At 34.5% G+C, this 13,393-nt stretch overlaps 3 protein-coding genes and 1 non-coding gene across 4 annotated transcripts; 3 read left to right on the plus strand and 1 right to left on the minus strand.

Annotated features, from left to right (window-relative positions):
• The first annotated feature begins 245 nt into the window (after window positions 1–245).
• Window positions 246–3,297, plus strand: LOC126676760 (aluminum-activated malate transporter 10). Its single transcript, XM_050371038.2, has 6 exons — window positions 246–831; window positions 1,344–1,484; window positions 1,599–1,871; window positions 2,040–2,146; window positions 2,245–2,388; window positions 2,590–3,297. Exons 1-6 carry the CDS (start codon window positions 504–506, stop codon window positions 3,064–3,066), a joined length of 1,470 nt encoding a protein of 489 aa, XP_050226995.1. The 5' UTR covers window positions 246–503; the 3' UTR covers window positions 3,067–3,297.
• Window positions 3,298–3,878: 581 nt separating this feature from the next.
• On the plus strand, window positions 3,879–7,376 carry LOC126679421 (uncharacterized). Its single transcript, XM_050374441.2, has 6 exons — window positions 3,879–4,117; window positions 4,624–4,734; window positions 4,822–4,894; window positions 5,014–5,167; window positions 6,195–6,236; window positions 6,392–7,376. The coding sequence occupies exons 2-6, from the start codon at window positions 4,646–4,648 to the stop codon at window positions 7,279–7,281; spliced, it is 1,248 nt and encodes a 415-aa protein (XP_050230398.1). The 5' UTR covers window positions 3,879–4,117; window positions 4,624–4,645; the 3' UTR covers window positions 7,282–7,376.
• A 608-nt stretch (window positions 7,377–7,984) lies between these two features.
• LOC126677795 (plant UBX domain-containing protein 10) lies at window positions 7,985–11,791 on the plus strand. The gene is made up of 4 exons (XM_050372577.2): window positions 7,985–8,956; window positions 10,550–10,720; window positions 10,887–11,090; window positions 11,339–11,791. Exons 1-4 carry the CDS (start codon window positions 8,150–8,152, stop codon window positions 11,564–11,566), a joined length of 1,410 nt encoding a protein of 469 aa, XP_050228534.1. The 5' UTR covers window positions 7,985–8,149; the 3' UTR covers window positions 11,567–11,791.
• Window positions 11,792–12,131: 340 nt separating this feature from the next.
• Window positions 12,132–12,205, minus strand: TRNAV-AAC (transfer RNA valine (anticodon AAC)). The gene has a single exon. It is a non-coding gene; the product is annotated as a tRNA-Val (tRNA).
• Window positions 12,206–13,393: the final 1,188 nt, after the last annotated feature.

Below are 13,393 nucleotides of genomic sequence, written 5' to 3' on the forward strand. Positions count from 1 at the left end.
TAGTATATGGAACTAAATTCAATTGGCAATAAATCAATTTGGTACTAATACATGAAAAAATTGAACATAATATAATACTGTTGGTTAGTAAAACCATACCAATTCTTTGCCTCATATACATAGTGGAAGGTGCTTTCTTACGTTAGAGACACATATACCTACCAAAATATGAGGAAAAATACCTTATAAAATCTGCAAGCATGCCATCAATATTATATATTTTATAATCCTTGATTTTTGCTTCCGTTAACATAGTGCACAACAAGTACCAAATGTGTCCTTTATATATGCATATACGGTCATCTTCACTAGTCACAAACATTGGTCATCATTAATCACCAAGCACCAACAATATCGCCTCAATTCCCCATTTGCATGGCATGAGTAATACTCATCACTTGGCAATAATTAACTAGAGAGCTTGATCCATAGATCGATAATCGTCTCTTTAATTATACACATCGCTATTGAAGTCTCACCGAACAGCTTGATATAATTTCATTATGGCTCCGGAAAAGAAGGCAATAGAGGGAGTTGAATGGAGGATAAATGTAGGAGATGGGTCTTCAAAGAGTTTAGTAGAGGAAGAAAGATTTGCAACTAGGATTTGGCTTGGTATAAAAAGTTTGATATTGAAATTTTTGATATTTTTCAAGAAAGCTAGGGATATTGGTGCAAATGATCCAAGAAAAATAGCTCATTGTGTTAAAGTAGGGATGGCACTTAGTGTTGTCTCACTTTTCTACTACGTGAGACCTTTGTATGATGGTGTGGGAGGCAATGCTATGTGGGCTATTATGACTGTTGTGGTAGTCTTTGAAAACACCGTTGGTAAGTCTAGGTCTTCTCTCTCTAAAATTTATTCATTTATACGTGCTTTCTTTAATAGAGGCTTTGATATCATGTCAGATAAGCAAGCTAATATCTAATTAGTCGAATTCGAACACAAGTCGAGCTCGTTAAATTTGCCAAGTTTTGAACGAGTTTGATTCGAATCACGTACAAAGAATTATTGTAATATATAAGGGTAATACTGTAAAATATAATAAGATTCGACAAGACTCGATAAGATTCGCAAGCCTATCGAGTCAACTATTTTAGAGTTCAAATTCGACTCAGTAGACTACTCAAGTTGCTGAAACTCAAGTTCAACTCAATTAATATGAAGTAAATTTTGAGTAATTTTTGAATCAATCCCGAGTAGTTCACAGTTAGTTCGACTCACTTACACCCCTATAATCAATTTATCTAAAAACTTAGACCATTAGGAGAGACTTGAACAATAATATTATCTGTAGCACATGATTAACGATGGGTTATATATATATTTATATATATTGCAGGTGCAACAATATGCAAGTGTTTGAATCGAGTGTGTGGAACTTCTCTTGCTGGAATGCTTGCTTTTGGTGTCCATTGGGTTGCTACTAAATCAGGAGAGAAATTTGAGCCTTTAATTGTTGGAGCCTCAATTTTCATGCTAGGTTTGTCTATATTATTATACTCCTAAAAAAATCAGTTCATCTTTTAATTTTCATTACGTACGTATACTTTATTTTTCTTACTAAACTCGATTATTTGGTGTTTTGGTTTATCAGCTTCTGCAGCGACCTTCTCTCGATTTATTCCGTCGGTTAAACAACGATTCGATTATGGTGCCATGATCTTCATCCTGACGTTTAGCTTGATTACTGTGTCTGGATACAGGGTGGATAAATTGTTTGAAATGGCTCATGATAGAATATCAACCATTATTGTTGGCACAAGCTTGTGTATTTTTGTAAGCATGCTTATTTGCCCCATTTGGGCTGGTCGAGACCTTCACACTCTAACCACCACCAATATGGACAAACTTGCCAATTCCTTAGATGGTAAGTACCTAACTACCGTCAATATTTCATACATATATTCCATGAATAATACGTAAAAAAAATTAAACTTTGATTGGTTGGATCCTGTATCATTCATGTAGAATTTCCCTATCACAAAGTATAAGTAAAAATTTAGTATCATTAAATAAAATTTGACATGTATTTCAGGTTGTGTGGCTGAGTATTTCAATTCTAATGAAAGTGACGAAGAATCTGATAAAAAAATACTTGGCTACAAATGTGTTCTGAGCTCAAAGGCTAGCGAAGAATCCATGGTATGTATCAAAATTTTCAGTCATTTGCGTATGAAATTAAGAGTATGAGTCATCATTAGTTTGACATAATTTTTTGACCAATATTTTTCTGTGGACAGGCAAATTTTGCCAAATGGGAACCTGCTCATGGAAACTTCGGGTTTAAACATCCATGGAAACAATACCCGAAAATCGGTGCCTCCATGCGCAACTGTGCCTACTGCATCGAAGCTCTTACTAGCTGCATTCTTTCAGAAAATCAGGTAAATATATATACAAAACTATAACGAAATTGATATATATATATATATACCACCAGGAGCGCTCAAAACAAATTCTAAAAAATCAAAAACACTAAAAAACTTAAAAATTGGGTCAATATAGACTAATTCATTATAAAAATAACTTAAAATAATTAATGATATCTTATGTTGATTAATTAGAGTATTCATCGTTTTTACCAGGCTCCTGACTTGATAAAGAATCAACTAAGAGACGTGTGTCTGAAAGTGAGCTCAACTTCTTCTACTGTCATAAGAGAGCTATCGACGACTATCAAGACAATGAAAAGATCATCCGACATAGATTTCTTGTCCGAAGAAACGAGCATTGCAGTCGAAGAACTTCAAGAAACCTTAAGAACTCTATCAAATCTACATAATCCACCAATCAATATCGGTGCAGAGACGAACTCTGCTGCAGCTGATGAAACAGATGCGACACTAGTCCCTCTTATAGAAGTTATTCCATTAGTAACTTTTGCTTCTTTGCTGATAGAAATTACTACCAGAATCAAAGGTATTGTTAATGCAGTCGACGAACTAGCAAATTTAGCGGAATTCAAGGTAGAAGCTGATGAAAATTGCGATAAAAGTCGATCAAATAACAGAGTTGAACAAGATTTAGATGAGAAAACTATGAAAACTCTTCAAAAAGTTTGAGCTTCTTTAATAGTTTCTTGCCTTAATGAGTTATGTCAACCGCTAGATATGTGCTTGAATTTTTACAAGCTGAGAAGTTATATCAGAATCTCATCAAATTGGATTATATCCATTGTATGGTAGCTTTAGTAGAATTCCTGATGAACTATTAATAATTGTCAAAATCAGGAAAAACACTGTACATGTTTTTATGTAACTATCATAAAATCAATAATTACAAGGACTCGTATATCTATCAAGAAGTCTATTACAACTGTTGCAAATAAATGTCACGGTTATTGTTTCAAATTAACAAGACATTGTCGGGTTGTAAACAAACAGCGCTAAGGACTCAATATTCACCTTGATAAGAGCTCGACTTGATCTTATCTATAGTCTAACCAAATCGAGTTCGAACTTTATTTTATTTTCATTTATCTAAATGAGTTAAGATTAAGTATAGTGGTGCTCGGCTCATTCAAATTAACGATCGATTAATCGCCCGCGAGCTGTTTCGTACATGGATTTGATTTTAATTCACAAGGTGATTTATTATTTATTAATAAATTATTTAGTAAACACTTTTTAGTTATATTTATTTTACTTTAAAGTAAATGCTATTTATTTCTCTAAAAATACAAAATATTTGTATATTATTTTTGTAATTTTGGATAAAGATATACATATTTATCGTAGTTATTAAAAGAAAAGAAATACTAATAATGAAAAAATCGTGTTTTCTTACCAACGAGTTGTAAGTCAAATGGTATAAACGATGGACAACAAACTGTCAAGATCGTGGGTTCAATTCCTCCCACGAGCGCTATCCCTCCCCAATTATCAAAAAAAAAAAATAAAAAAAAATCGTGTTTTCTTCATCCTTCCATAGCATCTCTACACTCGAACAGTCAAAAACACAAAAGAAAATAATCATCCTCTTCCATCGCTCATTCTGCCGCCGCTGCCACTGCTATTTCTCATCCGCTTCTGCCAGTTCTACGTGTATCCGCGGCCGCCGCTAGTGCTGTGTGTCCTTCCTGCTTCCAACTTCATAATTTTCTGTATTCTCTAGGTAATGTCTCATTTATGTTATCTCCTGTTTATTTATTTTATTTATTCTTCTTTCTAAAGTACTGCTGAATAATTAGGATTGTATCTTTAGATATTTGATTGTTATTGATGCTTTGAATAATAGTTGAATTAAAATGTGTTTGAAGCATTAATAGTTTGGTGTAATTATTCTTCTTAATTTGAGAACAGGTTTTCAAGAATTTAGATGTAGCTTATATTCATATTGTTTAGGTGCTAAACGAGTGGATTTTCATACGGCAAGTTGCTTATAAGTTATAACACAATCATTAAACCGCTTCACATTTAAAATGGAAAAGGCTCGTTAACATTCTAATCAGCTCAAGTAACCTAGAAATTTCTAGGGTTTTGCAAACCTTTGTAATTTGATTTGCACTTGTTCCCTTTATCAACTGCCTCTGCTTTCTCTGTTATGGTCACCGTCTTAAAAATTCACTAAGAAATCGGTGCATACAGCTCTGTAACTGTTATTTTTTCTTCTCTCTGTAGGTTTGGTTTGTTGTGAAAGAACATGGCGGAGAAGACCAATTCAGTGATCATCTCTGATACACCATCCAATTCTTCCCTTCTAAATCCTCAATGCCGTATTGTCTGCCACGTGTATGTTATTCTTGTTTTTCAATTCATTTGTTCTTTGTGGTTGAAGTTTTTAATTGATCTTATTTCATATCCATTTCTGTTGTGCAGCTGTCATAAGCAATTTTCGCAGTATACTTGTCCACGATGCAATTCTCGCTATTGTTCGCTTCACTGCTATAAGGTAATGGCATTTGTTTTGAATCTTTGATTAATTGATAACAATCATGTCTTTCTTTGTATGTTTTTTTTTTTCAATTCAAGTTTTCAGTTATGATTTGTTTTTCCGTTGCTCAAATGCAGTCACATAGTACTCGGTGTACTGAATCATTTATGCGAGAAAATGTAGTGGAAGAGCTTAGGCAAACGAAGCCTGATGATGAATCAAAGCGAAAAATGATGGATATATTGAAAAGATATCATTCTGAGGAAGAAATGGATAGCATGGAGGAGGATGGTAATTTCTGACTATTATTTGTCGTTTGTTCTTTTACCATATTTATGGTGATTGCGGAGTGCTTACAAGTTTTAGTTTAAATCTTGAATCCGCAAATTTATTTGTACATGACTTTTGCAAATTAATGATGTTATAATGGATAAGTACAATATGATAAATATGATCCATGAAAGTGATACTATAGTTTTGTGTTTAGATATACTATATAAGATAGGGAAGCCCTTAAAGTTTTATCATTGGAATTTACAATGATTATCGTCACAGTTCTGGTCACTGTTTGTTTGGTCAATTGTATTAATATGCAGACACTTCTTTAGCATATAAGTCGGGGATGTACAATTGGTTCAGTGTTCTCATCCTGGTATTTAATTCAAACGTACAACCAAAAGAAACACTGAAAAATGGAACATAAGCAACTCCTATTGTTTGTGGAAGTGTTAACTTCTGCCTTATTTTTTTTCCTTTAGTTATATCTTGTATATTGAGCACATTCCAGAAATAATGTCCTGTGGTAAATGATGGAGTTCATACAAAGTAAATCCACACTATAGGTTAATCTATGTCTATATTAAATTTGAATTGAAATTGCTTTATAGATTTATGTATTATGTCGTCTTTACATATTTATAGTTGATAGAACAAAGGTCTTTAACTCTAATTGTTTACTTTAAGTATTATGGTTGGGTGAAAATTGAGTTCATGTGTGGGGGAGAGAAGGAATTTGGTCTGGGCCTATGCCAAGTTTTAGGATCATATCATTTGAAACTTTTCCAGTAGTTTATTTATTTACAAGGGATTTATAGTTTTGATTCTTTTGAACAATCCGGAAGGGTGAAGAAGTAAGCATTGGAATGAACTTTATACCTAGCCTATGTTAAGAATGATTGTCGTTTCCAAATGGAATATTGTTCAGCAGCATTTCCCCATCAGTTTTATGAACAATATGTTATCGTATAATATCTGTAAATTTTGTGATTTATGATTGTATGCAAGGGGCTTACAAGATTTGTCTCATGTTGATTGGCAGATTGTCTTCTATCCGAGGAGACTATTCAAAAGATATTATCCGGTAGGTTCTTTCTTCTCTGTTTCCACAAAGGATTTCTTTTCATATTTTTTCCTTTGGCTGCATGCCTATCATTCCAGCATACTGATTTTATATATTATAAACAGATCTCTATCATTCTGGGTGTAGCATTATTTTGACAAAGTAAATTGCTGCAGGAGATTCAATCTGTTATGAAGATTTATCTGCAGAAGAGCAGAAACAGTTCCAAAGAACTGTGGCATCTGGAGAACTTAGCAAGTTGATCCAACCTTGGGATCCATGGTGGTTAAAGCCTTCTGCCAGAACAATCTCTCTTAGCAAGGAAGGGACTCAGCTTATCCAACCGCTAAGTAAGCAAGAAGTGCCATTATTGCATGAAGATCGTGCAGCTGAAGGGCAATCTAGTGAGATTCCACCTGGCCCCGAAGCCCCATTAGTTCCAGTGGCAAAGCTTATCTCCGCAGAACCATCACCGCTCTTAGCAGTTCACTTGGTTGACATTATATATAGCTACTGTTTCACGTTACGGCTGTACAATGGAGATTGGCCATCGGATGCTATAGGATCAGCTATGGTGGTGTTGAGTATCTCCTCTGTCTTAGGCCAGGGCAGGCAGCCAGAAACAGTGACAGAAGTTGTGTCGTATTGCTTAGAACAAACTTGCTCTCCAGAGTACAGACGAATGGGGGGATTGCAGTTCGGATTGGGTATCATCAGTGATGTGATACAAATAATTTCACTGGGAGGTCCGGCCTTAATATGTGCTCTTTGCGATTTGCAGAGACTGTTTCAGGCTGGGGAGAGGGAACTCAAAGCAGAAAGATTAAAAAAGTCGACAAAGTCAGAAACGAGAAGCAAACTGAAACTTGGTGAGAGGAAGGTTTATTTCATGATGTGCTGGGTGCACGAGCAGCCAATGGAAGCTTGGCATTCCTTATCTGCCATTTTAGAGACAGAAAAAAGCAAAGTCATGGATTATTACAGTAGTAGCAACACCATAAACTCTGCAGGGAAGAAGAATAACCCTGAGAGTCGTGGTAAACTTTTTATAGAAGAGATAAAGTAAAACTTCAACCATTACTGTAAGATTATGTTATTGTAAAAACCCACTGTGACAATTGTCTGTTTGTCAAATGTGAAGGTTTCATTATTACCAGGTTATTCTGCCCATACCTTATTTACAACGGAATACTAACATAGACAACGAAATAATGGGTTGCATGCAACTTGCAAGGGAGTTCTTTTATTTTTGGTATATCGCAGATTTGAGTTCCTAAACTTGTCCTGTTTTTGACATCAAATCCTTGCACTTCCAATTTTGTCAACATTGAACCCTTGAACTTTTAATTTTATAGTCAATGGGTCTCCGTGTTGATTATATCAATTCAAATTGACAAAGAATTAGTTTAAAGACTTAAGATCAATAAAAATAAAATTACAAGGACTGAATTTTAATAAGATTAAAGATTATAAATATAATGAATAATTGTTTTATTATTGCATTGATAGAGTGTGAAGTACGTGCATTGCATTTTTTTTAATGATGGAAGAACTTAATGTTTATAAAATTAAAACTAAAGACTCAATGTTAACAAATAAAAGTGTAAGGACTCAATTCTAAACAATGGATAAGTCGAGGGATTCAAATACGCGTTCTGCCTTTCCTTAATCATTTCAATTCAGTGGCATTTCCGTAATAACTGAAAGAAATCAAGGCCTTTTCCGGTATTCAATGCCAATAAACAAAAGAGAAGTAGACGTATTCATCTTCAATCTCTCATCTGCGTCCATAGAACGATTGATAAACCCCGAAACGAAAAAGTCGCCATTTGAAATTTTTTTGGTTTATTTCCGTCCCAATCAGAACCAAAATTGAAAGCGCATAGTCAAAAATTCCAAGTTCGCAGTCGAAACAAAACCCTAATCGTATTAATATGGTTGATGTAGCTGATAAATTAGCCTATTTCCAAGCGATCACAGGTCTTGAAGATGCCGATTTATGCAACGACATCCTCCAAGCTCATGGCTGGGACCTTGAACTCGCGATCTCATCTTTCACCTCCAATAACAACGCCGACACCACTTCCACCACTACAATTATCCAAAACGACGTAGTTTCCTCCACCACCGACACCGGAACATCCGCCTCACAGCCTTCCACTCGCGACGCACCAGTTGCCGCCGCTGCCGCTCCTGGTCTAGCCTGGAAACTAATCACTCTGCCTATTTCGGTGATCTCCGGAAGTCTAGGGTTATTATCAGGTGCTATCGGCTTAGGACTATGGGCAACAGGCGGCGTTTTATCGTATTCGTTAGGTATGGTCGGATTAGGACCAAATGCAAGTAGAAATGCTGAATCCTCCTCTTTAGTAACGCTGTCGGCTGCCGCCAGAGAGGCGATTGATTTCGTATCGGCTTTTGATAGGGAGTATGGTGCTTCTGGAAGACCTAATTTTGTAACGGAAGGGTTTATGGATGCTTTACAGAGATCGAGAAATGCCTACAAGTTGTTGTTTGTGTACTTGCATTCTCCGGATCATCCTGATACGCCGTCGTTCTGTGAGAGGACGTTGTGTTCGGAGATGTTGAGTGAGTTTGTGAATGAGAATTTTGTGGCTTGGGGTGGGAGTATTAGGGCTACTGAAGGTTTTAAAATGAGTAATAGTTTAAAAGCTTCTAGATATCCTTTTGTTGCTCTTGTCATGCCTGCTACTAATCAAAGGATCGCCCTGCTTCAGCAGGTAATCATTATTGCTAAATTTTATTAATTACTCTAAATGTTAGATTACATGTGTGCAATTTTCATGTCTTACTTATGTGGTTGACTTGATTTGTTCACGAACTTTTATTGTTAAAAAAAATATGATTACTGATTGCTTGATGTGAAGAGACTTGTCAGTAGTCAGATTATAACTGGTTATTTGCTGTTAATTAGAGGGTTACTATTTGTTTTTTGTTTAAACCAATTTGTTAAGGGACTGTGTTACATTAGCATTATGCATGTTATTGTGAAATTACTTAAGGTTTTGTTTTGGAGCTAAATGAATCCTCACTAGATAGTTAGAGTTTGTCAAATGCATTTGTAGTACCAGAGTATGTTAAGAAAGCAATGGGCATTGAGTGTTTTCTCATAGCTAGCCAACTTCTAGGCTGAGTAGCTATATATATATATATATATATATGTATATGATTCTTTCTATGTGATCAATTTTCATGTGTATGAGAGGAAGAATGAATGTTTGTCTTTTCAGTTGCGATTAAAATAGTTAATGGAAAAATGGATTGAGGTTGAACAAGTATTATGTAGATTTAAAAGATTTGACATAAAATTTCTTACTCGGTATGCACTGAATAATTGATATGGGCAAATATCAAATTATATATTGCATGGTGGTTTTAGATTTGGTGGAATACTAATATACTATAATATCATCCACCTTCCTGAATAGAGACAATAAAACCCCAAAACGCAGCTGCTTCTGTTTTTTATTATTCTTGTGCTGTTAATGTGTTTTTAATGCACTTGAAGATGCATGAAGGAAGCCTTTGTTTGAGGTTTGTAGGGTTATGCACGACTGTACGAAACTTGAGAAACACTTAGCAGATCTTGAACTGTTGTCTTTATCGTTTATAGTTCACTTGTGGTTGCTTTATATGCATACAAAAAAGGTGCTATTATTTCATGGTAAAAATATATTTTTCAAGTTCCGTATGGTATTATATTTCCTTTGTATCTTTATATTTGAATGCTCTCCCTTGCTACCGCCTCATAAGCACAGAAAAAAGCTCATCAATCATTATATTGTGCTCGAGGGACATGGTTTTAAATGTTTTTGATTTTACGCTAGCAAAATTTAATTGATTGACTAAGTTACTAAATTAAATGTGATCAGATTGAAGTTTTAATAGCTTCACAAGATGTACATTTTCTGGCTGTCATTATAATTAGTTGGTTGGTGTTGATGCTGTGCTGATGATGTTACGTCAATGATAAGCGGAGTGCAGCTGGTTGTGGTGGGTTGTCCTTTGAATTTCTCATTGGAGAAAATTGGTTGACAAATTCTTTTTTGTTGTTTGCATCTATATTATTTATTGTATGAAATTAGGCACTTTTACAGTATTTTGCAAGCTTAAAGTATTGTGGTTGTGAAGTATATCACTTAGCTGTAAATTTGATTATCAATGCACTAACACCAACAGAAAGAGATGCAACAAAAATAAGTTGCTCGGTTTTATTTCTCCGTGTCCTGGCATTTGATAATGAATTGTTTGTTCAAAAGTTGATTCGGGTGTTTAAGTTTTGTATATGATAAATTTTTTTGTCTCTCTTGCAGGTCGAGGGTCCAAAATCCCCTGAAGAAATGCTCACTATACTTCAGAGAGTGCTTGAAGAAAGTTCTCCGGTGCTTGTTTCTGCAAGACTTGAAGCAGAAGAAAGGAGAACCAACATGCGTTTGAGGGAGGAACAAGATGCTGCTTACAGAGCAGCACTTGAGGCAGATCAAGTAGGTTCTTATTAACTTGATTATTTACCAGTTTTTCTTGTGCTTGTATCATTAGTGTGGGCCACATATGACATTCCTTTTGATTTTCTTCTCTCTGGCTTAAGCTTGTGAAATATGTTGCTGATGGTATTTATTTCAACTCTCTTTGTTCTCTTTGTCATATTAGGCTAGAGAACGTCAAAGGAAAGAGGAGCAAGAACGTCTGGAGAGGGAAGCTGCTGAAGCAGAGAGGAAGCGAAAAGAGGAAGAAGAGGCCCGCGAAAGAGAAGCACGTGAAGCTGCAGAAAAAGAGGCTGTTCTGGCTAGAATGCGCGAGGAGAAAGCCTTATCACTTGGCGCTGAACCTGAAAAAGGACCCGGTATCACACAGGTAAATGCCTCAAAAGACGCTCATTATAGTGTTGTGTGTTTGCACTTTGCACTTACTATAGATATATACTCTTTAATTATCAGTAGATCATATTATTCTTTCGGGAATCTGTTACAGTAACATATTTTTCTAATTTAGTATAGACATCAAAACCTTCATATTTCAGATCCTATGCTTATTTTGTCTCTGCTCAAAACAATATTTATTCAAAACTGAAATAAGTTGTTTCGACTTTCGTTGTTGACCAGGTTTTGGTACGGTTCCCAAGTGGAGAACGCAAAGAAAGAAGGTTCCACTGCACTGCCACTATCAAGACTCTATATGACTATGTTGATTCGTTGGGTTTCTTAGAGGTTGACTCATACAGCCTCGTCTCAAACTTTCCGCGGTCAGTATATGGCTCAGAGAAACTCTCTTTGTCCTTGAAAGAAGCAGGATTGCATCCTCAGGCCAGCCTTTTTGTGGAGCTGAACTAGGGAAGTGTAATGCCAAGTAGTGATTAGTTGATGTTTGAGCTTTTGATTAGTGATGATAGTCAGACAAGATAGCTCTCTCTTATCTTGAATGTTTCATTTTTCCATCAATGTTGGTAAATCAATGAAAAGAAAATGGAGCAGCAAAAGATGGACAAAAGTGGTTGGAATAATGTTTGTAACTTTGCACATATGTCAATTGGTGAAATGGTATTATTAGCTGAGCCATACTACTGATTGTATGAATATGGACATGAATTCATTGATTCAAGTGGCTTGCAAAGTTTAAAGTCAAATAACTCTAGATGAAGGATTTCATGCTGGTTTTTTTGCTGGAAATTATTGTAAAATTCATAATCTAATACAGGTAATTATGGAAAGGTGTGCCAATTTGCAAGGCTAAACCTATAACCGAGTTGATCGTAATGGGAGCTATTTGAAATTGATTCGGAAATTGATTTGGTTAACATTGAATAGTTTTTCTAGAGGGAGTGTTTCACTCCTAAACTAGAGCCAGTGGGTTACAGAAAGACATTTAAGATGGCATTAAAAGGATAAACAAAAAAAATGGCTTCGCCCGGGTTCGAACCGGAGACCTTCAGTGTGTTAGACTGACGTGATAACCAACTACACCACGAAACCATATTCCACGGGTCTTTGTAATTAAATAATATCTCAATTTGTAAAAAGAAAGAAAGACATAGCATGCTAAGCTCATGAGCTAGTATATATGTACACAAGTGTCTTTATGTAAAGTGCAAAAGAATTAGTACTAGAAGAGGAATAAAGATGATGTTAGTTTGTTTGGGTAGGATTGAAGTTGCTGTTCACGAGCCTGAGCCTGTCCTACACATTCCAACTTTGCTTTTAACAATAAGTTCCATTTCTTCACAACTTTACGAATAAATGGCTCAAATTATTTCCTTTCTTCTTATCTTAGGATGCTCACATTAGTCGTGTTCACCCCTCCTCCGTTCGGTTTGGAATCAGACGAGCCAATCTAACTAAGATATACATAATTATCAAAAAAAAAAGATATATATTTTTTTTCTTCATTTATATCTTTTGTTTGTAATAATACGGTATAGATCTGTAGCTCAAATGATATAAGCGCTGAGCAGCAAAATGCAAAATACTCAGTTTATACTAAATAATGTCTAAATATTTTATTACCTTCAAAATAAAACTATTCGAATTGATCAATCAAATTTATTTATTTGTATGATGGCAGGTGACCATTTATTTTATACTGATCAATTGTTTTATATATTTATATTAGTTATATACTAAAATATATAAAAAAAATGAGTGACATTTTTATAAATTTATAATTTATTTTATTTTAATTAAATTAAATTAATTATTCTAATATTTAAATTGTCTACAAATTGGGAAAAAAATGGAGTATCATTTTCATAGTTGTCACTCGAAATCCACTTATTTAAATACTTTAAGAAATGGAGTTAACAAAATCACTTTCTTTGATGACTTGTTATCAATGGCTTGTCCCACTTTAAGTAAAGTTGGATTCACCTATCTTTTTCATCTTTATACTAATAGTTTTTCTTTTTAGGTTACAAATACTTAGTGAAACGAAAAATGATTTAATCTTCAAAATATTACCTTATTAAATTTATAAAACTGAAAAATGAAATCAAATGTACACATTTTAAATCATAATTACTTAATTTTACTTTTTATATAAACTAATAATTAGAAAAAAAATTAGATTAGAAAAACTTCTAATAAAATTTAGTATAAATAAAAATTAAATTCATTTCACCTAGTGAATGCCGATTAAGAAAATTACTACTTTATATTTGGATTAAA

Source organism: Mercurialis annua, linkage group LG4 (assembly GCF_937616625.2).
Source record: "Mercurialis annua linkage group LG4, ddMerAnnu1.2, whole genome shotgun sequence".
Classification (NCBI taxonomy): domain Eukaryota; kingdom Viridiplantae; phylum Streptophyta; class Magnoliopsida; order Malpighiales; family Euphorbiaceae; genus Mercurialis; species Mercurialis annua.

Coding starts and splice junctions, on each gene's coding strand:
- LOC126677795 (XM_050372577.2), top strand. CDS start 8,150: ATGGTTGATGTAGCTGATAAATTAGCCTATTTCCAAGCGATCACAGGT. Junction 10,721..10,886: donor CAGCACTTGAGGCAGATCAA/GTAGGTTCTTAT, acceptor TTGTCATATTAG/GCTAGAGAACGTCAAAGGAA. Junction 11,091..11,338: donor AAGGACCCGGTATCACACAG/GTAAATGCCTCA, acceptor GTTGTTGACCAG/GTTTTGGTACGGTTCCCAAG.
- LOC126676760 (XM_050371038.2), top strand. CDS start 504: ATGGCTCCGGAAAAGAAGGCAATAGAGGGAGTTGAATGGAGGATAAAT. Junction 832..1,343: donor AGTCTTTGAAAACACCGTTG/GTAAGTCTAGGT, acceptor TATATATTGCAG/GTGCAACAATATGCAAGTGT. Junction 2,147..2,244: donor AGGCTAGCGAAGAATCCATG/GTATGTATCAAA, acceptor TTCTGTGGACAG/GCAAATTTTGCCAAATGGGA.
- LOC126679421 (XM_050374441.2), top strand. CDS start 4,646: ATGGCGGAGAAGACCAATTCAGTGATCATCTCTGATACACCATCCAAT. Junction 4,895..5,013: donor GTTCGCTTCACTGCTATAAG/GTAATGGCATTT, acceptor GCTCAAATGCAG/TCACATAGTACTCGGTGTAC. Junction 6,237..6,391: donor TATTCAAAAGATATTATCCG/GTAGGTTCTTTC, acceptor AAATTGCTGCAG/GAGATTCAATCTGTTATGAA.